Genomic DNA, 25,755 nt, shown 5'->3' on the forward strand with positions numbered 1-25,755 from the left:
AAAAATCTCCTTTCTCTTCATCGCTTTACTCGAGACAATCGTGTCCTTATTGAATTCTACCCCTATTTCTTTTTGGTCAAGGACTTGGACACGAGGAGAATTCTTCTTAGGGGCAAATGCGTGGGAGGTCTTTATCCTCTCATATCTTCGTCATCATCATCATTGAATAAACAAGCACGCATCGCCATCAAGCCTTCATCATCAAAGTGGCATAGTCGTTTAGGGCATCCTTCTTCAGTTATTGTCAAGTTTGTTCTTAGCAAAAATAAACTCCCCTACTCAAATGAGTCTAGTATTGAGTCAGTGTGTGATCCATGTATGCAAGCTAAAAGTCATCAGCTACCATATCCTGTATCTACTAGCATATCTACTGCACCCTTACAACTTGTCTTCTCAGATGTTTGGGGGCCGGCTCCCACCTCAGTTGGTAGATATTCATACTATGTAAGCTTGATTGACGATTACAGTAAATATACATGGATCTATCTTCTCAAAAAGAGGTCTGAAGTGTTTCAAGTTTTCTCAAACTTTAAGAATCTTGTTGAGAGACAACTAAACACTAAGATCATTGCTATGCAAACTGACTGGGGGGGGGGGGTGAGTACAAGAAGTTGAATTCCTTTTTTCAACAACTTGGCATCTCCCATCATGTTTCATGCCCTCACACACACACCAGCAAAATGGCTCCGCTGAAAGAAAGCATCATCATGTCGTCGAAGTAGGCCTAGCCCTACTTGCAAATGCATCTATGCCACTCAAGTTTTGGGATGAAGCATTCTTGACTACCACTTATCTCATTAATTTACTTCCCAGTAAAGTCATCAAGTTTGAAACTCCTGTCACACGTCTTTATGACACCACACCTGATTACAAATCATTATGTGTCTTTGGTTGTGCGTGCCGGCCCAACCTTCAACCATATAATTCTCGCAAACTCGCTTTTTGTTCCAAAAAGTGTGTCTTCCTAGGATATAGTCCTATTCACAAAGGAGTAAAATGTCTTGATGTCGCCAGTGGCAGAGTCTACATATCCCGTGACGTTGTCTTTGATGAGTCCGTATTTCCCTTTGCATCTCTACACCCAAATGCCGGAGCCATTCTCAAGAAAGAACTCATTCTCCTTCCTCCTAGCCTTCGAAACTTTGAGCAAGGGGGCGATGATTGTACTGAAAAATATGATAACCCAACCAGTTCCAGTTGTGTATCTTGTCCTGTGCAGATCCATGGAGAAACAACAGAAGAAAACGATGCTCAAAATGACCAAGATTTGATGCAAAATGGTGCTATATTGCATGTGCTGGAGAATCTGGAGGCAGGCGCGGCGAACGAGGCTGATTTGGAGCAGCATGCGACTCCGCAGAAACTGGCGGCCTCGGATCAGGCGCAGAGATCTTCGTCGGATCGCGCGCTCGCCAACGGCCCGTCTCAGCTGGCCACGTCGTCCGCCAGTGGGCCAGCTTCGAGTCGCGCGCCCACCAGCTCGTCCCAGCCGGCCACATCGTCCGCCAGTGGGCCGGCTTCGAGCCGCGCGCCCACCAGAAACCGGCCCCAGCCTGACACGGTGGGCTCGGGATCGCCAACTCCCATGCGTGTGCGCGCCTGGACAGCAGCGCCTGAAGGATCCTCTGCGGCGCGCAACTCTGCAGAAGCTGACTCCGCAAGTACAAGGGCAACCACACGATGGGCTACAGAATCAGGGTCTGGATCTGCTTTGCAAAGTGATTCGGGAACTGCTCCTGGATCCTCTGTGGCAGGCTCGCCCATGTCGTCTCCTGTGCAAAAATCTACTCCTGTTCAAGCACAACCGGCTCCAACCTCACGCGTGATGACTCGTCTGCAGAAAGGTATAAAAAAAATCCAAAAGTCCGAACTGATGGCACCATGCCCTATGGCATGTTATGTATTGCAGGAGAACCAACTTGCTTGAAAGATGCATTTGAAGACTCAAAGTGGAAAAATGCAATGGATGAAGAATATTCCGCACTCATGAAAAACAAGACGTGGCATCTTGTACCAGAAAAACGTGGTAAGAACATTATTGACTGTAAATGGGTGTACAGAATCAAGAAAAAGGCAGATGGTTCCATAGACAGGTATAAGGCACGGCTTGTTGCAAAAGGTTTTAAACAACGTTATGGTTTAGATTATGAGGATACCTTCAGTCCAGTTGTTAAAGCTGCAACCATTAGGCTTGTGCTAGCTATTGCTGTTTCCAGGGGATGGAGCTTGAGACAGCTAGACGTTCAGAACGCGTTTTTGCATGGTGTTCTGGAAGAGGAGGTTTACATGAGGCAACCACCTGGGTATGCAGATAAAAGGACACCTCACTATGTGTGTAAACTTGACAAAGCTCTATGGTTTAAAACAGGCACCAAGGGCATGGTATTCAAGATTGAGCTCTCAGCTGAGGTGTTTTGGCTTTGTTGCATCCAAGGCTGACACATCACTCTTCATTTACAACAAGGCAAACACGACTATCTTTGTTTTGATTTATGTTGATGATATTATAGTTGCTAGCTCTTCACAAGATGCTACTAATGCTCTCCTACATGATTTGAGTTCAAAGTTTGCCTTGAAAGATCTTGGTGATCTACACTTCTTCCTAGGCATTGAGGTTAAGAAGATTTCAGATGGCATAGTGCTAAGTCAGAACAAATATGCTATTGAGCTTCTAACTCGTATGGGAATGAAGGACTGTAAGCCTTCACCTACACCTCTGTCATCTTCAGAAAAACTTTCAGCTTTTGAAGGGGAGTCACTCAAGGAAGAAGAAAGCACAAAATATAGGAGTGTTGTGGGAGCCTTACAGTACTTGACACTGACAAGACCAGATATATCGTTTGCAGTCAACAAGGTTTGTCAGTATTTGCATGCACCTACCACTGTACATTGGACAGCTGTTAAAAGAATTGTACGATATATAAAGCATACTGTGAGCCTAGGACTTCAATTCAAACGTTCTAGCTCCACCCTTGTTAGTGCCTTTTCTGATGCTGACTGGGCAGGATGCAGTGATGATAGAAGGTCAACAGGGGGCTTTGCAATATTCTTTGGTTCTAATCTTATTTCTTGGAGTGCTAGGAAGCAAGCTACAGTGTCAAGATCAAGTACTGAGGCTGAGTACAAATCACTAGCCAATGCAACTGCTGAGATCATCTGGGTTGAATCATTACTCAATGAGTTGGGTGTTAAACAACACCGTACATCATGTTTGTGGTGTGACAATTTAGGGGCCACTTATCTCTCTGCTAATCCAATCTTTCATGGCAGAACCAAGCATATTGAAATTGATTTTCATTTTGTAAGAGAAAGGGTTGCAGAGAAGAAACTGGATATCAGGTTCATTCCTTCTAAGGATCAGGTGGCAGATGGCTTCACTAAAGCACTACCAGTCAAACCATTTGAAGAGTTCAAGAGGAATCTTAATATAGGATAGTTGAGATTAAGGGAGAGTGTTGGAAATAGAGATAGATCTCTTTGTAACAACTTGTGTAATCTCAACAAACTCTATCTCCTCTCCCTCTCCACGCATCTATCCTCTCGATGTAACAAACCGAATCCTAGCGATCGGTTCTGATGTAAACGCCACGGTAGGGGTTTTTCCTACCCAACATCAATATAAACCACGCGGCTCTCCTCCAGGAGAGTAGGAACGCTTCCATACGCAACGCCAAAGAATCCGACCAGCGCGTCGATGATGCACTTGGTCGCCATTGCTGCAACACAACAGAGAAACATGGCATATATCATCAAATCTAATGCACTGCTCTGAAGAAATTATTCACATTTCGTGTAAATCGTCAAAAAACAAACACCGCAGGATGGAAAACAAACAAGCACCACCACTAACACACACAATCAGCTGTTTTCTCGATTCGCAAAGACATGGACATGGCACATGAGGGCCAGCCGCTATGAGACAACAAAACCATCTAGTTGAACACGGGATGGATTATGATATTATTGGGTAAATGAAGGGCCATGCAACTCTCTGCATGGATAGGGTAGTTTTGTCAGTGTCTTCCTTACCCACAAACTTGTCACTCCTAATCTCAAGTGCAGGGGCAGGGGCAGAGGAAACTTACCCACAAACTTACCACCCCCACTAGGTTGCCCAGCAGCCAAAACATTTGTACATTTTGTTCCAAAATTCTTTGGATTCAGGATCTTCTTCCGCATCTTCAGTCGCCTCAGAGAGATGAAGCCTCTCTCCTGACTGCCCAAGCAGTCCAAATTTTTATCTTTATTGCACTTTGTGTGCAGGGATATGATCCTTCTAAGCTTGTGTCAAAGAGGGGAAATTGGCAGTACACAACATAACTGCCTCATACTATGGCATAACCACAGTCCCCTGCTCTGACAAAATAACTGCAGGAAAATCATTATTGGCTTCCTCTTTATTGCACTTTCCATCACCACCAGCATCATCATCAAGTTTTTGTTTTTTATGAAGCCTATATTCCTATGAGAAAATGGATTATTTGCCACACTTTACTTCTAACTTCGATCATTTGCCCCTCCCCTCCCTCCCTCGAGATTGACGGGTGGGGCCGGGCCCACTAGACATTGAGACAATCCTGGGGAAAATCATCAGACCCCATGTAAAGTGGGGCAAATGATCCAATTGCCCCATACTACATAAGGGTTGTCTAGTGGTGCACAATCTTTTTATCTAATGATCTTTTGGACATGTCTGCCATGGTGGGTTTGAAGAAGGATGTGCTCGGGGTTATGCACCTGTTGCAGGAATTTACTTTCCTTAAGATTATAAGAGGGAGGCCAACTTGCAAACTAAGGCATAGTCTAGTGGTGTGAAGGGGCTGATGCCTTCCCACCCACCCAGGTTCAAGACATGGTACTTGCAATTTGGGTTTGTTGCACCAATTATACTGTAGGGGGTTCCCTTACAGTCTTTCTGTCAAAAAAAAAGAGGGAGGCCAACTTTGTGGCTCATGAAGTTGCTAAATTCTGTTTCAATAGTAGAGTGGATGTCCGTTAGTGCGTGGAGCTCCGCTAGGTGTGGCGTGGTGGGTTGCAAATGATTGTATTTCTTGATCAATATATAGAGTGCTTTCGAAAAATAAAAAAAAAGGTTCCACATTATATTAGAAAAATGTCAAGGCGTGTCACGTAAAATGCTCATGGGTATCACGAAGCCCGAAGACCCATCTGGTTGTGCGGCACGCTTGTTTGAATCATCGATTAGCAAACCCGAAGCCCCATCTGGTTAAATTTGTCATCTTGCTCTAGAGTTGCAGTTGTTTATGAGGTACGGTAATACTATATTTGATTCGTTCTGACCAACTAAGGTTTAGTAGCACTTGGGGTTGGATGCATGCACACACACACATAAAGAACTCATGTTTGTTTGAAGAGAGTAGAGACCTCGGATGCTCTTGGTGGAGAGGCAGATGGATGAGCCATTGCATTGGGCCGATCTGGTTTTGGGAAACGAGTAGGCGGCATTAGAAAAGTTGCAACGAGCCGGCGTTATTTCCGGTCGGAGCCAATGAGGTTGAAAAGCTGTCGGCTTGATCCATGCCGCCTACTCGTTTCCCAAAACCAGATCGGCCCAATGCAATGGCTCATCCATCTGCCTCTCCACCAAAAGCATCCGAGGTCTCTACTCTCTTCAAACAAACATGAGTTCTTTATGTGTGTGTGACAAAATATTATGAGAGATAGATGTGTGTGTGTGTGAAAAGTTGCAACGAGCCGGCGTTATTTCCGGTCGGAGCCAATGAGGTTGAAAAGCTGTCGGCTTGATCCATGTCGCTCACGTGTACCTGCTGGAAACAATCAAAAGCCTCCATATTTTTTTCTACGCCTCACCACTTGCAAGGCGCCTCACTCAGCTGAAATAGCCTTACGTTTGCACTATACACCGTAATCCTTCAGTCCAGAGTTTTCCTAGCGCAAGTTTGTCCTTGGGTCTCGCCTCCTGCAGGTTAGTGTTGAACTGTTGATTCGTCCTCTCCCAACTCTAGATTTGTTCTTTTTGCTATTTCTGTTAGTCAGCGTTTGGAGACTGTTGTTTGGGTTTCTTCCTTCTTGCTAATGGGTGGAGAAGATGCATGTCTGTCTCTTTTCAGACTGTTCTGGTCTTTTTTGCCATCTGTTTACCATCACAAAATATATACTGTTTATGGACTATCATACTTACCTATCCAGGTTGAGGAGTACACAGCTTCGATCTAGCTCGGTTTCCAAGTAGCTTGATCCGAGATGGATCCTGACGGCAGTGAACTTCTTGCTCTGGAGATGGCACTATATTTTTTTTTTTGAACGCAAAGAGATGGCACTATATGATGAAAGCGTGGATCCAGCCCCCCTGTCGCTGCCACTTTTGAAGGCCATCACAAAGAATTTCTCTCAAGGTCAACAAATCGGCACTGGAGGGTTTGGAGAAGTTTACAAGGTAATTAATATGATTAGTAATGCATGTGCCGACTTAAAATCTCCTAGCCATTTGGCCATGAGGTTACACACGTAATCAAGGTTGACAATTTAAGCCTTGAAATGCAGGGAGAGCTTCGAAATGGGACGGTCGCCGTAAAGAAGCTTTACAGCGCAATTGTCATTGATGAGAAGAATTTCCAAAGTGAGGTTGATTCTCTCTTAGGGGTCAAGCACAAGAACACAGTACGGTTTCTAGGATACTGTTCCGATACTCAACAAGTAATGGACAAATTCAACGGAGTAACTGTCTGGGCAGAACAACGGCAGAGATTGCTCTGCTTTGAGTTCCTACCAAAAGGAAGCCTCGCCGACTATATTACAGGTACAATCTGGCACATTCTCTTGTTCTATAAACTTCCACGGGCTTGCCTACATACATTTATAGTATTTCTTTTGGCCTTCTTGCCCAAACAAATATAAGAGGAATCACATGCCTTTGGTGTATACACCCAACAGATCCATCTGCTGGACTTCTGTGGGAAACACGATATAAGATTATTAAGGGCATTTGCGAAGGTGTACATTATCTTCATCAGCAGCATATCATTCACATGGATCTAAAGCCCCAAAATATACTACTAGATGGTAATATGATGCCCAAAGTTGCGGACTTTGGTCAATCAAGGCGCCTAAGTGAAGATCAAAGCCGGACCATCACACAACACATAGTTGGATCATGGTAGGCAAGCTAATTCTTTTCGAGAAGTCCATTGTTTTTGTCTGATACCACCAGCTTTGTACCCTTTGTTTGTTAACATGTGAAATCACATCAATCATGATGCAGGAGATATTGTGCACCGGAATTCATAGGAAGCGGAGTAATAACAAAAAAAAATGACATATATGGTCTAGGTGTTATTTTTCTAGAGGTGCTGACGGGGTGTAAAGGGACTGACAAAGTTGAGGATGTAATTACCATTTCTTCTTATTCCCAGCGAGTTCTATACATGGAAATTTTTATTTTATATTTGAAGTTAACAAAAGATTAAAAACAATACGATGAGCATATCAAGCGCAAAACACAGGTTTGTTGCAAAAAATGCAAGCCACAATTGATAAGCGTAGGTAAATAAGATTCATATTCAGAAAGAAGAAGATGTGAATGCTGTTTTTATAGTAATCAATCTTCTGGTAATGTAACATCTATCTATCTATCTATTATACACTAAAATCACAATATGAACCAAAAAAATAGTAAAATTGGCTAGAAAATCCCACAATAATCAGAAACATCCAACCCCTCTCTAAACTAATGAATCACAACTATTGAAACTTAAATTCCATATATTTGTCAAATTTGCAGGTACTTGAAAGTTGGATGAACGTGCTTGAAACAACGCAAGGGCACCATATACCGCTCGAACAAGTAAAATTATGTGCTGAGATAGGGATACAATGCATGAACGATGATCCAAAGAATAGGCCTACTACATGGGATGTCATCCTCATGCTCTTTGATGAAGAAGAAATTTCAAACTGGTCTGCCAGAGGTGTCGTAAGGAGTGCATCTATAACACAGGTGCGATCACTTGGAGTAACTTCATTGAATACTTGTGGAGTGGGTGAAGTTTAAGTTTCCATTAGTGTTTTCTCCCTAAAACTTGTGACATAGCCTTGCTTTTTTGCTCAAAAATCGGACCAAAATATTTCCCTTTTTGTTTTCGACGAATGTTAAGTGCAGGTACGATATGGTGGTGTGAACCTTCTCTTAATACAGCCAAATAATAATGTTTGCTTAGACTAGTAAAAAAGAAGAATGAATAAATGGAGAAAGAAGCGATGGTGACTCTAAGACTTACTGAGCACAAGAGCTGCTTCGGAACAACCCCACCACTCACTTTAAAGTGATTTTTCATACTTCACTTAATCTAATCACTAATCAAAATTAGATCGCTAGTTAGATCCTAATCTGCCTCTATCTCATAGTCCCACCGCCGCCTAGTTCAGGGTAAACTCTTGCACACAATGGAGTAGTTTCTCACAGTCCCCGGAATTACTTCATGTACAATCACTTGTGTCTGATTTTTGTACGACGTCAGATGGATGGATGTGGCAGGCCCTTGATAGCTGATTAATCCATGGTTGTGATTATGTGACATATCAAAATTATTCAAATTCAACCGTATGTGCACAACAGACCGGTTATAGGGTTTACGGTACAGGGCGCACACCCCTTTCTCCATGCTCGGCCGGCCCACGTTCCTTTTTTCTGTTTAAAGACGCAAAAAAAACATGTGTACAGCGATTCAAAAAGGCGATCTCCTAGCTCAGTGTTACTTGTCACAACCAAGCAGCCACCTGCCTTGACGTGTTAACTTGTAGCTTTTTTCTTCTTTTGTCAAATTCGACAAACTTTTTTCAAATTCAGTGAACATTTTCAAATTCAATGAACATTTTCCAAATTTGATGAACTTTTTCTAAATTTGATGAACTTTTTTCCAAATTCGATGAGATTTTTTGAAATTCATCGATGAACTTTTTTAAATGTGATGAAATTTTCCAGTAAATGTTTTTTTCCGAACTCGACAAACTTTTTTCAAATCTGATGATTTTTTTTTCAAATTCGATGAACTTTTTTTTTAAGTTTGTGAAAAACAATAAAAGTCCGTAAAGCATTTTTGAATTTACGATTGTTTTTGTTTTTTAAGAAAATCCTATTTTTTTTAAATCAACGGTTGTCCAATCAAATGACCAACCGCGACTTTCTATTTTGGAGGGAGTGGTCCATGACTTGAGGGCGCTCAAGCAATCAGGGAGGGTGGCTGTTGAAGCGACCGGAGCAGGGGAGAAAAGGTGAAGCGCTCGCCTCACATGGGCCAGCTCACGAACAGGGGCTAGTGAGCGCCTGTTCCCGATAATTCTACACTTACGGGCAAGCTGACACGGAAAGCATCTACAAACTACTCCCCACCAATCTTTTTCTCCCCTTGATTTCCAGCGCGGGTCCCACCCCCTCCTTATTTCCAATCAAGGCTTCACACTTCAGTCTATAACTTCAATCTGTAAAAATCCATCGGTAAGTGTAGCATTTCTCGCCTGTTCCCCACGTGAAGGGCAAAGTGCGGCCATCGTGGGCGGTTGGCGGGGCGGGCTCCAACGAACTGCAACATCTGAAGCCCATTTAGGCAGGTCACGCACAATAGGGCTGGACGGGATGCTTTGCACACTAGTGTTGGACCAATATAATTAACAAAATTTGATTATTACTTGATTCATGTATCAATAGCTACCGATTCTGAACTTTCACTTCAATCTTGTTCAACTCTTTTTGCATGCAATGCTTTTTTTAGGGGCTGCTTCTAGGCATAACTGATTGCGAATTTAGCTCATAGAGGGTGTACCAAAGCATGAATACTAAATTTATTTCACAATACTGGTACTTTTGTGCTTGTCCAAACTCAAACCTCCCTAAGTTTGGAAAACATTACAGAAAACAAACTGAAATCTACAACACCAGATTGGATCCAGATTCATCATAAATCATATGCTTATATTGTATTTACTTGGCATTATAGATGTTAATGTATGTTCTCTAAATCTGTCGTTAGATTCATTATAAAACATATGCTTATAATGTATTTATTGGGTGTTGTAGATGTTAATATATTTTCTATAAATATAATCAAACTTAGAGAAGTTTGACTTAGGATAAACCCAAATGTACCACTACTGATTTCTAGAATCTTCGCTTCCACGTTTTCTGTTATAGGAAATGCCTCTCATTGCCAAGTTGGAGTATGAGATGAAGTTGATGAATTTGTATGGACGGCCATTCTTACCGAAGCGAGTTAGTGCACTCAAGAGAATAGAAGAGGCAAGCACTAAGGTTGGTTACCACCTAACATGTAGAGAAATCAAGCATACGCATGGGTAGTAGTAGTAGTGTAAGGCAAATTAATTTGAAGTATGCACTTGTTGTAGTCCCCTCACTTAATTTGACCCGTGCATGTATCACAATATTAGTGAAAAACGATATCTTTACTAGAGATATAACTGCCAAATAATTCCTGAAAAGCTCATCATGGTGCCACCCGTGTTGGCATATGTTGTTTGCAGACAATACACCTTGGGTTTACGGATAGTAAGATCCTGGATATCCACCCTCTCAAGCTCCAATTTGGCTTCGAGGCCGGCAAGCGAACCAGTTGCCCGTTGAGCCTAACCAGCAAGGCAGATCAGTATGTTCTCTTTAGCATTATACCGGAGTTCAAGGATATGTACTCGTGTGAAGAGAATGAACTTGTGCATCCAATGTCCACTTGTGACGTCAGCATCACATTGGTGGAGCAACAGCAGCGACCGCTAAAGATGATATATATACTGATGATTACGTCTGAGAGCAAGTCTGCGCTCGACAATTTCATGACATCCATTAGCTGGGATGATATGATGGAAGAGGTGGATTTACCGCAGCGAGTTGAGGAGCTGGGGTGCCAGATGCATGTGGCGATGGTGACGGGTGCAGTCTGCCCACAAAGTTCAACGGCAATAACCCCCAAGGTGAGCTAGATTGCTCTAGTAACCCACCAAATTAAAATCAATCCACATTATCTATTATTAGTCGTCACAACTAGCATTGGAGGTTTCACTAACCTAGCTAGGTTTTATTGTTTGGTGGTAATCGATCGATCAGATTATAGTCACCGAGGAATTTAAGTCAACCACTACGATGGATGTACATCCAACGGAACCATGGTGAGTAGATTCTTTCACGATGGCACCAAAACTAGCATGCATGATGTCATATTGAAATATATTTTCACACTTTAATTGTGCCTTGTTTACGTACTACAGGATTTTGGTAGTTGAGAACTTAAGGCAAGTTTCCATTTGGGACTACCAGACACAGTCACACAGGTAACTGTCATATAACACCTTCTATGTTAAGTTCATTATTCTGTTCATGTTAAGTTCATTATTCTGTTATTTTTTCCTTTCAGTAGTCTGAGACGAAACCTAGCTAATAAGGGCTCTATCTTTAATGAATCAACAGAGAGTAGTGATGTCGTTTGACTCCAATGAGAAACAACGTTGGGTTAAGAAGATAGTAGATAACTATGTCTGGGTTCATGCGGCAAAGTTCATCCCACGGAAGCAATGGTTTGTAACTGGGGAAGACTTTGGGAAAATCCGTGTGTACTCGTGTGTTACAATGACAGAGATAAAGAAATTCCGAGCTTATTATTCTGCTCATATCCATTCTTTGGCGGTTCACCCAACCTATCCATTGCTAATAACGCTAGCAACGTGGGATGATTGTGAGGACCCCATCAGGCTTTGGGACTGGGATAAGGGCTGGAAATGTTGTCAGAGAATTAGCGGGGGCTCGGCATGTGGACCTGACACTCAGTTAAGGTTTAACCCCAAGGACACAACAACATGTGCTGGTGCTCAAGACGGAATTTGCCATGTAAATGACTTGTTTCTTTCTACATCATTTCATTTTCAGTGGTAACTTAATGCATGCACTTGCCATAGAGTTGAATTTAATTTTGATCTCTATAATTAACTAAACTTTCCAGGTCTGGTCAGTTCATTCTTCCAAGCCTCTCATCACAATAATGCCCCCGAACTGTTATGGAGACGTGTGTGACTACCTCTACACTGATAGTCACCGACAATATCTTATTACCATCACTGAGGACTGTGCTTTAAGGGTATGCCATATCTCCGCTCAACAACATGCATGCCTGATTGCAGTTTTAATTGAACTTCTTTTACCTTCTGTACGTGTTCAATTAGGTATGGGATTTGCAGACAGAGAAGTGTGTTCATGAACTCTCTTTATGTGGCAAGTCGATTGGCCTTGTCGTTTGCCACCCGGAACTTCCCCTATTAGTTGCAGCAGCCTCAGGAGAGGGGGATGACAAGACCGTTTGCTTCTGGAACTCCGCTAACTACAGGTAATTAATACTACTACTGCATCAGCTCAATATTTCTTTTCTTTACAGACGGAGTACTTGCCATGGAGTAGCATTTTGAATGAAAATGTCATTTACTGAAAAATTAATAAAACTACTGCTGATTTTTTGCATATACTACTGTCTACATAAATGCGCTAGCACTAAAATTCTGTATCCAACCATGCAAAAATGTGTGCCTATTTCTCAGGTGAGTGTAAAATATATGTGTGTGTGGTCCGAACAATACACTGTCTCGATTAATACCAGGTTTCTTGTGTGCTTGATCATAAAGGGTTTCTCCCCGCTTTATATTGCAACCATCCCATACACCCTCCGGAGAAGTTCCACCACACTCCTTGCACTCTGAAGCATCGTACGGAGCAACAACTTCAAGACGGAATGGAATGAGATGACGACGCCCGTACATATCCTAGGGGCTAGGGTTTGCCTGGTACGCGGAGGCAATGGGGGATGGGTATACCCGACGCCCTTCAAGAAGGCCCGTCGATGGATAAGCTGCCAGGGAATTCTCCCGACCCAACCACCCACCACCACCCCGGACGATCTGTAGTGTACCACCGAACCTACCGCCAACCAGCCTGTGCCACCATGGTCACCGGACCAACTTCGGCGTCTCACTGAGGCCACCGACACGAGACCTGGAGGACGGAAGAGGGAGACAATGGGCTCGGGGGCATCCGCAACACAGCCGATGGGAGGGACATCCTCCATCGCCGACGCGGAGCCGACGACAAGGACCTACTAGACCCCTATTGGCCCGACCGGAACCAAAATGGTCCAGACAGCCCCTGCCGCCGCGCTGCAGCTCGTCGGCCGACAAATCCTCCCTCGCCTCCTCACCACCACCATTAGGGAGCAGCGCTGCTTCCCGGTGACCCACCGGCCCACCCCAACCCAGATGGAGCACAAAAGGGCCCATGTCTAGGCACCACCACGCCGCCCCACGACCAAGGGCCGCGCCACCATATCATGGGATACATACCGCCAAGCCACACTGCCGCTGGCTGAGCAGCACCACCGCCATCAGGAAGCCCCTGCACCCCCATACACGCGCGCGGGCAAAGCTCGGCCAACCGCCACCAGCACCGCGCGGGCAGGGCCTAGCGGACCATGCCAGCGGCAGTGGGAGGGGAGAACATCGGGGAGGGGGCTAGAGGAGAGCGGGATCAGGGGGTTCACCTGTCGCCCCCGCGGGGGGGGGGGGGGGGGGGGGGGTGGTGAGGGGCGAGCAGGATCAAACAAGAATATATGCATTATATGCCAGTTACTTTTATGATTTCTCATCTAAAATGTAAAGACTATGATAAACTAATTCCCCACGTAAAAGCGAACTAGAATTATGGTGTTCAACGATGCGCAAGGAGATGTGTATTCGCAAAAATAAATGGTTATCCTTCTTTTGGGGAAAAAATGCTCCATGCATGGAAGTCAGGCGGGTACATATGGATATTGCCAAACAGTATTACATACCATATTTTCTTCCAGTGCCAAAAGTTGGTGTCGATAGTGTCAAGATATGAATATAGAAAGTGTCTACATATTAAGAATATGGAATGAACACACCAAAAAATATGATATGGAATGAACACATTGAAAACACCGCTTGGTCTCAACTGCTCCCGCGAGCGGCTAGGCGAAGCCCTAGCCCACCTCCCACCTCACCTTCCCCTCGCCGCCGCTGGAGGGCGCGGGCGGGCAAAGCCTGGTCCGCGTCGGCGGCGGCGGGGCTCTCCTTCCTCCTTGTCTGGCGGCCCGTGGTGCGAGACGCGGTGGTCAACAGGGGCGCAGCGCTTGGCGTGGGGTGCGGCGGCTGCGGCGAGGCGTGCAGGCGTCCTTGCTGTGGTGGCTATGCGGACACGTGCGCAGCAGGGGCAGGTGGTGCGTGCTTGCGCGGGACGGCGGTGGTCGGTTTCTTGATTCAGATCTGGACCAGGGGCGTCTCCAGTCGTCTGGTAGCGGGAGGCGCGGGCCATGGCGGCGCGGGATGCTGGGTGGTGTGGGGGCAGACATGCTCTGCGGGCGTCACTCCTTTGGAGTTGGTGCAATGAGCGGCACGGTCGCCCCGGCGGATCCGAGCTTCCGTCGATCGGGGGAGCCATGGGTGGCGAGCACGGGTTGGCGTCGGCCTGGCTGGCCCCGTCGCAGCTTGCGGTTGCGCCGATGGGCTAGGGCTCGGTCCGACAGCCGGTGGTTGTACCGTGGGTTCTCCCTGCGAGCGTGGAGGCAGGGTTGTGGTCAGCCGGCGGTGGCCTGGGCGTGGTCGGCGATGACGGGACCATGTGCGCGGAGCCGAGGTGGGGCGGGTTGCCGGCTGGCTCGTAGGTGGCCGGACTTGCCGGCCGCCATGTGTCGCCCCCATGGTTGGGCCAATGACCGCCTGCACTGGATGCGTCTGCTGGCAATAGGCCGACGGTGTGGACAAGCCGCCAGGCAGGAGTTTGACCTGGTCCTCCTGCCTAGAGTTCTTTGATTCCTTCGCGTGGTTTGGTTGCCTTTGGCTATGTCAAGGTGGGTGCTGCGGCCCAGTTGGCGAGGCTTCCTCACATTATAGCGTCGGTAGAGGTCCTGGGTAGTGCCGGCGGTTGGATCGGTGCTTCAAGCCACGGCCTTGGCGTCGTCTGAGCTGGTTTCTTAACGATGGCCGTCGGAAGCCACTGAGTCATGCCCCCGGTTCATCGGGATTGGTGTGGGACTGCAGGCGTGGGCGCCCCGACGATGGTGGCGCTGACACTGGCTCGGTGGCTGATGCCGGGCTTATCCTCCCGTAATTTGTGCACTGTGAAGCAGGCGATGGGCGATCTCTCGTGGCTTGGAAGCCGAGGCGGTGGCCCTGGAAGGTAGTCCTCTTGGTTGGCCCTCCGAAAGGCACCATGGCGGTGGTGGTGGCTATACCTCTTGGTCATGTGGGCGGCATGAGGTATAGTGATGGGTGGCTTGGGCAGGCCATTTGTCTTCCGCAGTGGCTACGCGATCCGGAGCTGGGGATCTGGACCCGCTACGCCTCTCTTGAAGAACTCATGGTGGCATGGGGGAGCTACTGAGCGAAAGCTCTGCGCCTTGTCACCGACAATGGCGACGCTCATGGGATCCGTTATCTTCTCGAAGACATCTTCGTGGTGCTCTTCTCCATGCCTGAGTTTCGGGTGCAAACCCTTGACCGTTGGACTCGACAGCGGCGACGCCTGGTGCCGTTCTCCCTCCTGAGGGTGTTGTCGTGGAGCTTAGGTGTTCTAGGGTGTTGTGTGGCAGTGTTCTCAGGTCTTCCTATGATATTTTTCAGTCACGTAGTCTCTAGCGGTCTGCGTTTCCCGTTTATACCGGAATCTGCTTTGTAAAAGGGTCACCTCATCATCTTGTATCATTCAGCCGTGTACTTTGTGTGGTTGGGGCTTTATTTATAAAGCGGGGTGAAAGCCTGTTTCAAAAAAAATATGATATGTTAAAAGGTTATACTTAGCCAGATATTTCTAATAGGAAAAATCTATTTTAGAACCTTCAAGAAACTTGGTCGTATCTGGGCGGGTGGATGCGGCGGATCCCATCTGAGGCGGCGGGGGCGGCTCCTCTCGTGCGATCCAACAGCAGCGGCTGGGACGGCGACTCCGGGCTGTGCGGCGGGGGCCGGAGCACCATCGCGGCGGCGGCGGCCCTGAATGGGTGGCAGCCCATCCGGCGGGGTGGGCTGTCCTGGTCGTGATGGTGATGGCGGTCACTGCGGATCCAATGCCCCGTTTGGATCTGTCGCGAGGAGGCCTTCCGCCGACCGGCGGCGCGTGGAGGGACCGGTGAGGAGATGCCGGATCTCTGCCGGACTACCGACGACGACATACGTCTTCGTGACGAGGTTTCGCTCGGTTCCAGCCAGCTGCGAGGTCGGGAAGACGTGGCTTCTGGTGAAAATCGCGCCTGACTGCGGTCTTGGCGGACGATGGCAGCGTCTCAGACGTCGTTCCCTTCTGGAGGCATCGTCGTTGCTGGTCACATCCACCTGATCGGGAAGTTCCAGGGGAAACCCTAGATCTGGGTCTACCGGAACGGACAATGACGATGCCTTCGGTATCGTTCTCCCTCATGGGGGCATCGTTTTGGAACAAGTGCTGGTTGGAGGGGACAAGAGGAGGAGCGGTGATTCATCTGGTCCATTGATGACGGCGGATCTCGGCGGCGTGGCGCAATGGAGACTCAGCGCCTGATGAGCGGAGATGGACTCGCGCAGGAGGGTGACGCTGCCTGGCGTCGTGGTGGTGTCGGCGGTAGATAGACCGGGCAAGGTCGATGCAGCAGTACAACTTTGAAGATGGATTGGTGGCAGGTGGCCGCGGCGGCCTCGCAGACGTCCTGGTTGAGGGGCACGCCGGACTGGTGGGTGCTCATACCCGGCAGGCGTCCTGATTGGGACCTCAAGTCTTAGATGTTAGGTTTGACTGTGAGATCTGTTTGGTATTAGGCCGAGACTTTCAGCGCCACTACATCAACTGGATAGGGATAGCGACATGTGTTGCTTAGTTGGTGGCTTTAGACTTATTGTTGTATGACTCTGTAAGGTTTTGTGTCAATATTTAATAAAATGGCCATATGCATCTTCCAGATGCAGAGGCAGGGGGTCGTCCTCCTTTAAAAAAAAAAACTTAGTCGTTCACATAACCCTTTGATGTTTTGTTCGCTTCCTTACCCCCTCAACTATCTCATACGCGTCAAAAAATGTCCTTGGCTGGTTTGCCCCGATTGGATGCTGACGCGGACGCGGTCAAAGACGATATATTTGACCTACGGGTGCATCCCCCTCGTTAAGTTAGGCTGCCATTTGGGTAGGACACTCTCTCCCTTACGTGTGGGGACCATGGGAAAAAGAAAAGTTAGATACTATCTTTGTTTTTATAGGTGGGGCCCTCCAGGAAAAAAAACAAAAGGAAAAAAACAAAAGAAAAATGAAACAGTGGAGCAGACGCACGCGGTGGAGCCAGTGGCCATGGCTTCTCCGAGCGACCAATACATACGGTGGAGCAGCAAGGGAACCTGCGGTCGACGCCGGCCAACTACAGGTCTCCTAGAGCTGCAGCACGAGCATGCATGCGGTGGTGCCGGCCTCCATGTACGCTGAGCATCTTCAATAGACGATATAAAATACATCATCAAATTGTGCTTCGAGTAAAATTTACATCATAAAAATATGGTTTTACATCATAAAAACCCTTCAACTTCAATAGATGATGTAAAATTTACTTCACCAAAAAAAAAATTCAACTCTAACCGATGATGTAAAATTTACATCACCACGGAGACGGCCATGGTGAGGTGTGTTGGAGCGGTGTTGGCGGCGTCGGTGTCCGAGGAGGTGTCCATAGGATTTGGCAGGCGACGGGCACATGGCGGGATGGTTCCACTCGGCAGTTGGGGTTGCGCATGTTTTGCCTTAGTTTTGCTCGAGCACCCAAGTACTGCAATGGTGCACAATTTTATATCATTTTGAATAAAACAATTTGCATCTATCAGCGGTTTTGTGCGATGTAAGAATTTGTTCGAGATGCTCTAAGCTCCACCAGGCCGGCGGCATCGACAGGACCGGAGGCAGACTAGATGATGGAGGCGCCAACAATTTAGGATGCGTCGATCTGATTCTTTCGGTTGGGTGGCTCCATGGGGCTACACGAATTCATTTGACACCCTCGCAACAAAAATCATTTTCACAACTGACTGTGGACTGTATGTTTACAGGCTTCTGAAGACTTTTCAATGGACACATGACAGTGAGAATTTGGATTTTGCATTTGTAGGCTCAAGAAGGTATATAATGCATCTTTTTGGTCACTTTTATACCATATTCAGATGTGCGAATGAAGGGACACCTTAGTGGATTGCATAATATCTATTTTTTTGAACCGATGGATCGCATAATATTGGCCTATAAATGGTTCAAAGTTCATTTTTAAAAATATATCTTTGGAGCCAAAGATTTTCTATGGAAAGACGTTCAATTTTTAGTTTCTTACTGCCCGTGTGCAAACTGAGCAGAAGTACCCACATCCTAGAAATGTGGAATAATTAAAAAGTCTTAAATAAACAAGAAATATTTGAGGGTCAATCAAAGCATTAACAGTTTCCCCGCAAAAAGAAAGCATTAGCAATTAACCATTTCTCAAGCTCTATTGTCTTGTACTCCCTCCTTCGGGGGTGCTAGATACATCCGTTTGAGCGTCAATTAATATGAGGCAAAGGGTGTATTACTTTTGACCCTTTCCAACATCTAACTCTATATGTCCTTCTAGTGAAGTTCTCTTTGAAATGTAGCAATTGAACTGCAACATGGATGTTTTTATAGAAAGTAGTTGAGTTTTTTTTTATTTCAGGCACACTGAAACGTGGCTTATATATATTCCCTCCGTTTCTAAATATTTGTCTTTCTAGAGATTTCAACAAGTGAATACATACGGAGCAAAATGAGTGAATCTATACTCTAAAATATATCTATATACATCTGTATGTAGTAGTCCATTTGAAATCTCTAAAAAGACAAATATTTAGGAACGGAAGGAGTACATACTAGTGTATTTTACAAGCGTGGGGTTATAAAACGGTCATTGGTATACTAAAGTGTAGGATAAAAGCATCAGTAGCTGGCCTCTCTTAAGCTCTGTTACTTTTTGTTAGTTTTTGGCAGGCAGTTTCCGACTTGTAACTCCATCCTTTGGTGAAGTTTTGCTTGAAATGAAGATAACTTATATATTAGAGGTACTGTAAATGGTGGTATCTTAGAATCGTAGAGATATTAAACGGTCTTCACTAAACTACGTATAGTGAAGAATCAAGGCATCATTTCCTTCAGCTCTATTGTATTGAGTTTGTTTTTTGGCATTTCGGACTTAACTCTACCTTTTGAGAAAATTTCAACCTATAATGTATTTTCCGTGTAGGGTTATCATCGCACATGATGAAGGGATAGAAGTCCTGGACATGGACCTGGAAGCACTATCGCGTCAGCAATAGGGACAGCAAACCAAACGCCACCTAACTATCTGCCTGCAGTGTAATAGTACCAACTACGTACAGTTGAAATGTCAAGTCATTTTTGTTCTCCACAAATCCAAGCGCAGTACAGATAATTTATGAATTTTCTACTGAATTAATTTGATGTGAGGTCCGGAGCGGTGCTCATCTCAACCCAGCCCGATCAATTTCCTTGCGTAACAGACGTGCGATCCGATCACCATGCCCTCTCTGAACATGCCATCCCGCCATCCTATGGATCAAGGCCACACATGCAGCTACTGCCCCGCCGTAAAAGAAGCACGACTCGGCCCTACTACTTCTACGCAAAGAAAACAAACTAACGTGACACCATGCAAGGTCCTCACACACATGCTCAGTTCTTTCTTTTTTGTCTTTTGTACAGCGTATTCTCACCTGAGAGGTACTGAACAACCCATCCACTTGTCATCCTTCCAAACCAAACATAAAACTGATTATCCCCAACCACCATTATCCTCCCAACCAAACGAATGAAATTGACTATCCTTAACCAAACGAATGAAACGCCCCCTTATTTTGCATACGGGCAGGTCATTTGTTGTGCTTTCTTGTGCATAGCGTGTCATGTATCATGACAGATAAGGAACTTTACATGAATCAACACCTTGAAATCCCAAGTGACGTGGTGTAGTGCCTGCCATGTTGGGATCTGAGATGGGGTTTTGTTAGCCGGCCGAGTGACAGGTTGTACATATTGTACGAAAACTCTGCTAAGTGCAACCACTGAGAGCCCACTTGGGTCGGCACGATGAGTAAAGCATATTCACTCTCTCTGTTTGACCGTCTATCTGGGAGTGCCTAGCTGAGCGCATTTGCAATTTTGCATTATCCAATCTGAACAGTTCCTGTCACATTTCGCTGCTTTGGAGTTGAGTATTTTCTGAAAGAGCAGCCAAGCAAAGATTTGCACGCGGAGATTTGGCTCGGCATATGACCTAGGAAAAAGCAACGGATCCAGTCAATTACATTAGCATTCCAGCATCGTTCTGATGCAGAGGCCGGGGAGCCTCCCCTTTTCGAAAAAAAAATTTACATTAGCATTCCGGTAGCCATAGGCCATATGTTCAGTGCCTGTATCAAGATGCGGGGATATCTTTTATTCCCCGAGAACTTGCGACGACTAAAAAAGTTTTGTGGTTCATTTGTGATTCTAATTCCTCTTTTTTCTAGCGGAAGCTTTCGTTTTCTATCACCATCCAATCCCTGCTCTATCTTCCCCTCCATGAATGTAAGGAGCCACATCACCAAATTTGTTGACATTGACATGGAACATGGGAGTAGTCATCCAATTTCACGGTTTTTTAGCTTGTCCTTTTGCCATCATGCGTGGCCCCTTCGATGTGCCCCATCCGGAAGCAAACACATTCAGAAGTCTTATGTTCATGTTACCATCATTTTAATCTCCTCCATGCATGTACTATGCTCCTAATTTTACAGAAATCTGTTGTGTCAAAGACGCTGATGTTAACTACAATTGGCATGTAAACCATTTCAGCGGATCAAGAACATCAGGTTCATGTGAATGGCTCGTGGCCATTGTGTTACATTGTTCAAAACGCAAATTAATTGAAGTTGATCGCACAGTTCTGTCCAAAAAGGAAAAACATCCTCTCTGCATACAAGCCCACAGGTGCAAAGGCTTGCACTAGTGTTAGGCCATAGTTTGGCTTCAGTGGGCACTGATATATCGCAAAACTCCAGCTGAGTCCAGCGTTTTCAGCAAGATAACACAAAACGATATGCAATCTAAACAGCAGCTGATGTATTCTTGTCAATAAAAGTTTGCAATTGTGCAGTAACAGCAGCACAGGCAGGGTGCAAAGGCAGCATAAATCAAGCAAAAATAATTATGGTGCACTACCAGACAAAAACAGTAGGCTGGGTATCATCACAGCATAAACGTGCAGCATCATCAGGAAGAAACACAGCACATGAAATACAATGCAGAAACTACAATGCAGTTATTTTACTGCCTCGTGGGAAATTTCACCGAGGAACATAGTTCATCGAAAGGCAAGTGAGCGAGCGGTAAAGCCCCCCAAAGTTGCTCACGGAAACTGAAATTCGAGAAAAAAATAGTATACCCTGACTTTAAAGTCCCTTTTATTAGGAACTTCAAAACCCTAGAAAAGAAACTTTGGCTGCATGGTGGAAGCAAAACGCTGGTCGAGCTTGCGCCGCAGCACATTCAGGGGTCCTTGACGATGAAGTTCTGGCGGCTGATGGGGTTCATGACGACCGGCGGCCCGGCGACACGGGGCCAGGCCTGGAACTTGGCGTCCGTGGCCTGAAACCACTCCTTGTCTGTCGCCGTCTTGCACACAGTGCCTGGATCCGAATGGAACAAGCAGCGTCAGATGCATATTCTTCCGAGGGGTTAGGGGCGCAGGCATCCTACAGGCATGTTATGTAACAGCATGGTACTCACCTCCAAAGATCTTCTTGTCGGAAACGATGGCGTCGCAGACATATGCAATGCCAAGGGATCCAACCAGCGAACCGATAATGTACTTGCCCGACATTGCTGCTGCACAATGATGAAACATGATGCAGATCGTCAAATGTAATGGACAGGTATACAGAACTACTCACATGTATCAAAATTCAAATGCATGGCATGACAGAAAGCGAGCAGCCCCACTAACACAGTCGGCTGATTTCTCGATCCACATAGGCGGCTGTTTTCTTAATTCGCATGGCATAGTCATGAACGAACGCAATCCGCCATGTGACAATGGAAGATGGCGCGTCATGGAAGGGAAAGGGGCGTGCATATGGGGTGCATTATGTGCAAGGGTACACATGAACCACCAAGAGATGATTTATGCGCCCTTTTGACCATGCTAATCACAACTAGTACCGTATCAATGATCAGGTTGAAGGGGAACTCAAAAGGTATGCATGCACATGTGCAGAGATCAAGATGAGACATTTTTATATGAAAAGCCACCACAGATCCACCGGGTAAAAATGACGACCCACCCATCCATCCCGTCGGCAACGAACCGAAGGATACGAATCATGGTAACAAATCACTACGTATCCACCGACCATCCTGAGACCGCGGCCTTGATTTCCCAAAATCAAATCCTCCCCGACGAGACAAACGACGACGATCATCGAGGAGCCAAACCCGGCGCCACCAATCACGGACCGTGGAGAGCGCGGTTGGATCCGATCGACGCGCGCGGAAGCGCCCTTCACGGCGCATGCTACGGATCCCGCGGTATCCTCGGCAATCCCCGTACCCTAGATTAACCGTGGGAAATGAAAACGGCGGCAAACCTCGCTCGAACGCGCGCGCGCACACGTACGCGGTCGGCGGCGGAGACCCAGGTTCGCACGTACAGAAATGGGGAAGATGGGGAGAGGGGTCGGTGGTGAGATTACCTCGCGATCGATCGGTGTTCGCCCGCCGCCGCCGCCGGGGAGAGGGAGGAGACGCACGCGTTTGTGGGGGAGGGAGAGAGAGAGAGAGGGAGCGAAGGCGAGCGAGAGAGTGGGCGGAGAAATCATAAAGGCTCCGCGACCCCTTGACCGCTTCTCCTCTGGGCCGCGTTTACTCCACGGGCCGGGTCGGGCCTCATTTCGCGTTGCTGACCAACTGACCCAACTCTCTCTCTCTCTCTGTACATTTAATGTAACGATTCTCTTGTATAAAAAAAACTAATGTAATGATTCTCTAGCGTGCATAAACGAAGGAGGAACGCATGCGAGAGGTGGGGGGACCTCGGATCTTCAAGACTTCTATGTTCTATACCATCGTCTAGTCATCATCACAGTTTTGTGAGAATATATTCCTTTCGTTCTTTTGGCGGTGCCATGAAGTTAGAGAGTTCTCTGTCCTCATAGATCCGGTATTAAGATCTGATGAGTTTATGTTGTTGTGTCAAGCCTTTTTTTGCTGGTCTGATTATTTGTGGAGATGAAATCAATTTTCATCGACACCATGGTAATAATAGTTTTGTGAGAATAAATTCATCTCATTCTTTTGGCGGTGCCTTGAAGTCAGAGAGTTTTCTGACCTCGCAGATCCAGTTATTCAGATCCAATGAGTTTATATTGTTGTGTCAAGCCTTTTTTTACTGGTCTAATTATTTGTGGAGGTGAGATCATTTTCATCGACACCATGATGAAGATATAGTGATTTGACAACCTGCACTTCTAGGGGGTCATACCCGACCCAAATACATTCATCGATTAAGGCTTCCCATCTCTTTGGATGGGCAAGGTGCTTTCAAAAACCATTATTGGTACTCCCTCCTTCCATCTATATAGGGCCTAATGCGTTTTTTAAGACATCCTTTGACTATTGACAAGATTAATAATACATGACATGCATAATGTGAAAATTATATCATTGAAAACTCCTTTCACATACGAATTTGACAATGTGCTTTGTGTAAATTGCATGTCATATATTATTGCCCTAACATTTGGTCAAAGTTAGCCTCGAAAAACGTATTAGGCCCTATATAGATGGAAGGGGGGAGTAATGTTTGTGCAGGTGAAAGAATGACAATATCGTTGCTCTATTTCAATTGCAACCTCTTTACCGAAGTCTTTGGAGTATTTCTTCAAGTAGAGATTGCTACAACGAAGAAGATGTTTACAAGAGATTTCATTGTAATTCTTAGTCATAGGAGTTAATTTGTATTTTCTTGGATTTTAGGTACAATCAGTGTATCTATAATTGTTATGATCAATAAAGTTGTAGGTGTTTCTAGAAAAAGGAGCCTGCACGGGCTTTGCCGGCATACTCCTCCGGCAGCAGTGAGATGAGGGGGAGCGGGAGAGGAAGGTGGCGACGGATCCAGCAGGTTTCCACGATAGCACCGAGGAAGGGCGAACTCGGCGGTGGCAGGGTGACTTTTCTTGCAAAAATGCTAGACTCACGGGTCTTTACAGGAGCATTACGGAGGATATGGGCCAATTTTCTCAAATGGACAACCACAAACTACCAGATGGATCCACGACGTAAACCCCCGTAATGACCCCGTGCGTGTACCATTACTGCTTTTCTTGCAACATCTTATTAGTGGTGCGAAACAAAAGGCAAACACGCTTGATACTCCATCCACATGGGAAACACCGGCTAACTAGTCCTGCCAACCCGGCCGCTACATACCACGGGGCTTTGCCGAAGTAGAGGAGCTTACGCACTTTGGTCGCCGCCTCCTCGTACACGTCCGCCGGTGTGGTCGACCGCCTTGGCCTTGCTCCTCGCAACGGAGCATGCTGCTCAACTGGAGGCCTTGCTTTTTTTTTTGACGAAAAACAGCATTGTGCTGATTTCATTCATTTAAGATAGGATGAGACACCCCAAGAAATACAGGTCAAGATTCAGGACGGCTGACAGCCAGAAAGGGGAAGAAAAAGCTATACAAATGTACACTAGAAAAAGAAAGAAAGAAAGAAATTATCTCGTGCCTGTCCATTTTGCTCCTTTGAATCCAGCGATTCTCCAAGAATTCAGCTCATTGATAATGTTCTCAGCGACCTTCAGGAAGTGGTTTGCCTTGTTGTTGAATATGCGGTTATTTCTTTCTTTCCAAACCTGTCAGGACACCGCCATTATAAGCGATGATAGGTCATTTTGTTGGAAATATGCCCTAGAGGCAATAATAAAAGGATTATTATTATATTTCCTTGTTCATGATTAATTGTCTTTTATTCATGCTATAATTGTATTATCCGGAAATCGTAATACATGTGTGAATACGTAGACACCAACATGTCCCTAGTAAGCCTCTAGTTGACTAGCTCATTGATCAACAGATAGTCATGGTTTTCTGACTATGGACATTGGATGTCATTGATAACGAGATCACATCATTAGGAGAATGATGTGATGGACAAGACCCAATCCTAAACATAGCACAAGATCGTATAGTTCGTTTGCTAGAGTTTTTCCAATGTCAAGTATCTTTTCCTTAGACCATGAGATCGTGTAACTCCTGGATGCCGTAGGAGTGCTTTGGGTGTACCAAACGTCACAACGTAACTGGGTGACTATAAAGGTATACTACGGGTATCTCCGAAAGTGTCTGTTGGGTTGACACGGATCAAGACTGGGATTTGTCACTCCGTATAACGGAGAGGTATCTCTGGGCCCACTCGGTAATGCATCATCATAATGAGCTCAAAGTGACCAAGTGTCTGGTCACGGGATCATGCATTACGATACGAGTAAAGTGACTTGCCGGTAACGAGATTGAACGAGGTATTGAGATACCGACGATCGAATCTCGGGCAAGTAACGTACCGATTGACAAAGGGAATTGTATACGGGGTTGCTTGAATCCTCGACATCGTGGTTCATCCAATGAGATCATCGAGGAGTATG

At 46.0% G+C, this 25,755-nt stretch overlaps 2 protein-coding genes across 2 annotated transcripts; one reads left to right on the top strand and one right to left on the bottom strand.

The window, feature by feature from the left end:
• Nucleotides 1–5,705: 5,705 nt before the first annotated feature.
• On the top strand, nt 5,706–19,465 carry LOC125515128 (cysteine-rich receptor-like protein kinase 25). Its single transcript, XM_048680558.1, has 15 exons — nt 5,706–5,947; nt 6,172–6,418; nt 6,526–6,781; nt 6,916–7,138; nt 7,244–7,367; nt 7,763–7,978; nt 10,169–10,285; nt 10,516–10,959; nt 11,093–11,154; nt 11,254–11,316; nt 11,453–11,869; nt 11,982–12,116; nt 12,202–12,362; nt 18,099–18,167; nt 19,295–19,465. Exons 2-11 carry the CDS (start codon nt 6,296–6,298, stop codon nt 11,457–11,459), a joined length of 1,635 nt encoding a protein of 544 aa, XP_048536515.1. The 5' UTR covers nt 5,706–5,947; nt 6,172–6,295; the 3' UTR covers nt 11,460–11,869; nt 11,982–12,116; nt 12,202–12,362; nt 18,099–18,167; nt 19,295–19,465.
• Nucleotides 19,466–21,238: 1,773 nt separating this feature from the next.
• Nucleotides 21,239–22,895, bottom strand: LOC125512817. Its single transcript, XM_048677896.1, has 3 exons — nt 22,800–22,895; nt 21,838–21,936; nt 21,239–21,737 (listed from the first exon to the last, which is right to left on the bottom strand). The coding sequence occupies exons 2-3, from the start codon at nt 21,929–21,931 to the stop codon at nt 21,598–21,600; spliced, it is 234 nt and encodes a 77-aa protein (XP_048533853.1). The 5' UTR covers nt 21,932–21,936; nt 22,800–22,895; the 3' UTR covers nt 21,239–21,597.
• Nucleotides 22,896–25,755: the final 2,860 nt, after the last annotated feature.

This window comes from Triticum urartu, chromosome 6 (assembly GCF_003073215.2).
Source record: "Triticum urartu cultivar G1812 chromosome 6, Tu2.1, whole genome shotgun sequence".
In the NCBI taxonomy this organism is placed as follows: domain Eukaryota; kingdom Viridiplantae; phylum Streptophyta; class Magnoliopsida; order Poales; family Poaceae; genus Triticum; species Triticum urartu.

Bases quoted from the DNA above. Each gene is read 5' to 3' on its own strand.
- LOC125515128 (XM_048680558.1), top strand. From the start codon at position 6,296: ATGGCACTATATGATGAAAGCGTGGATCCAGCCCCCCTGTCGCTGCCA. The intron at 7,139-7,243 runs GTAGGCAAGCTA...ATCATGATGCAG, and splicing joins CAACACATAGTTGGATCATG to GAGATATTGTGCACCGGAAT. The intron at 11,155-11,253 runs GTGAGTAGATTC...TACGTACTACAG, and splicing joins GTACATCCAACGGAACCATG to GATTTTGGTAGTTGAGAACT.
- LOC125512817 (XM_048677896.1), bottom strand. From the start codon at position 21,931: ATGTCGGGCAAGTACATTATCGGTTCGCTGGTTGGATCCCTTGGCATT. The intron at 21,738-21,837 runs GTGAGTACCATG...ATTCGGATCCAG, and splicing joins CGACAAGAAGATCTTTGGAG to GCACTGTGTGCAAGACGGCG.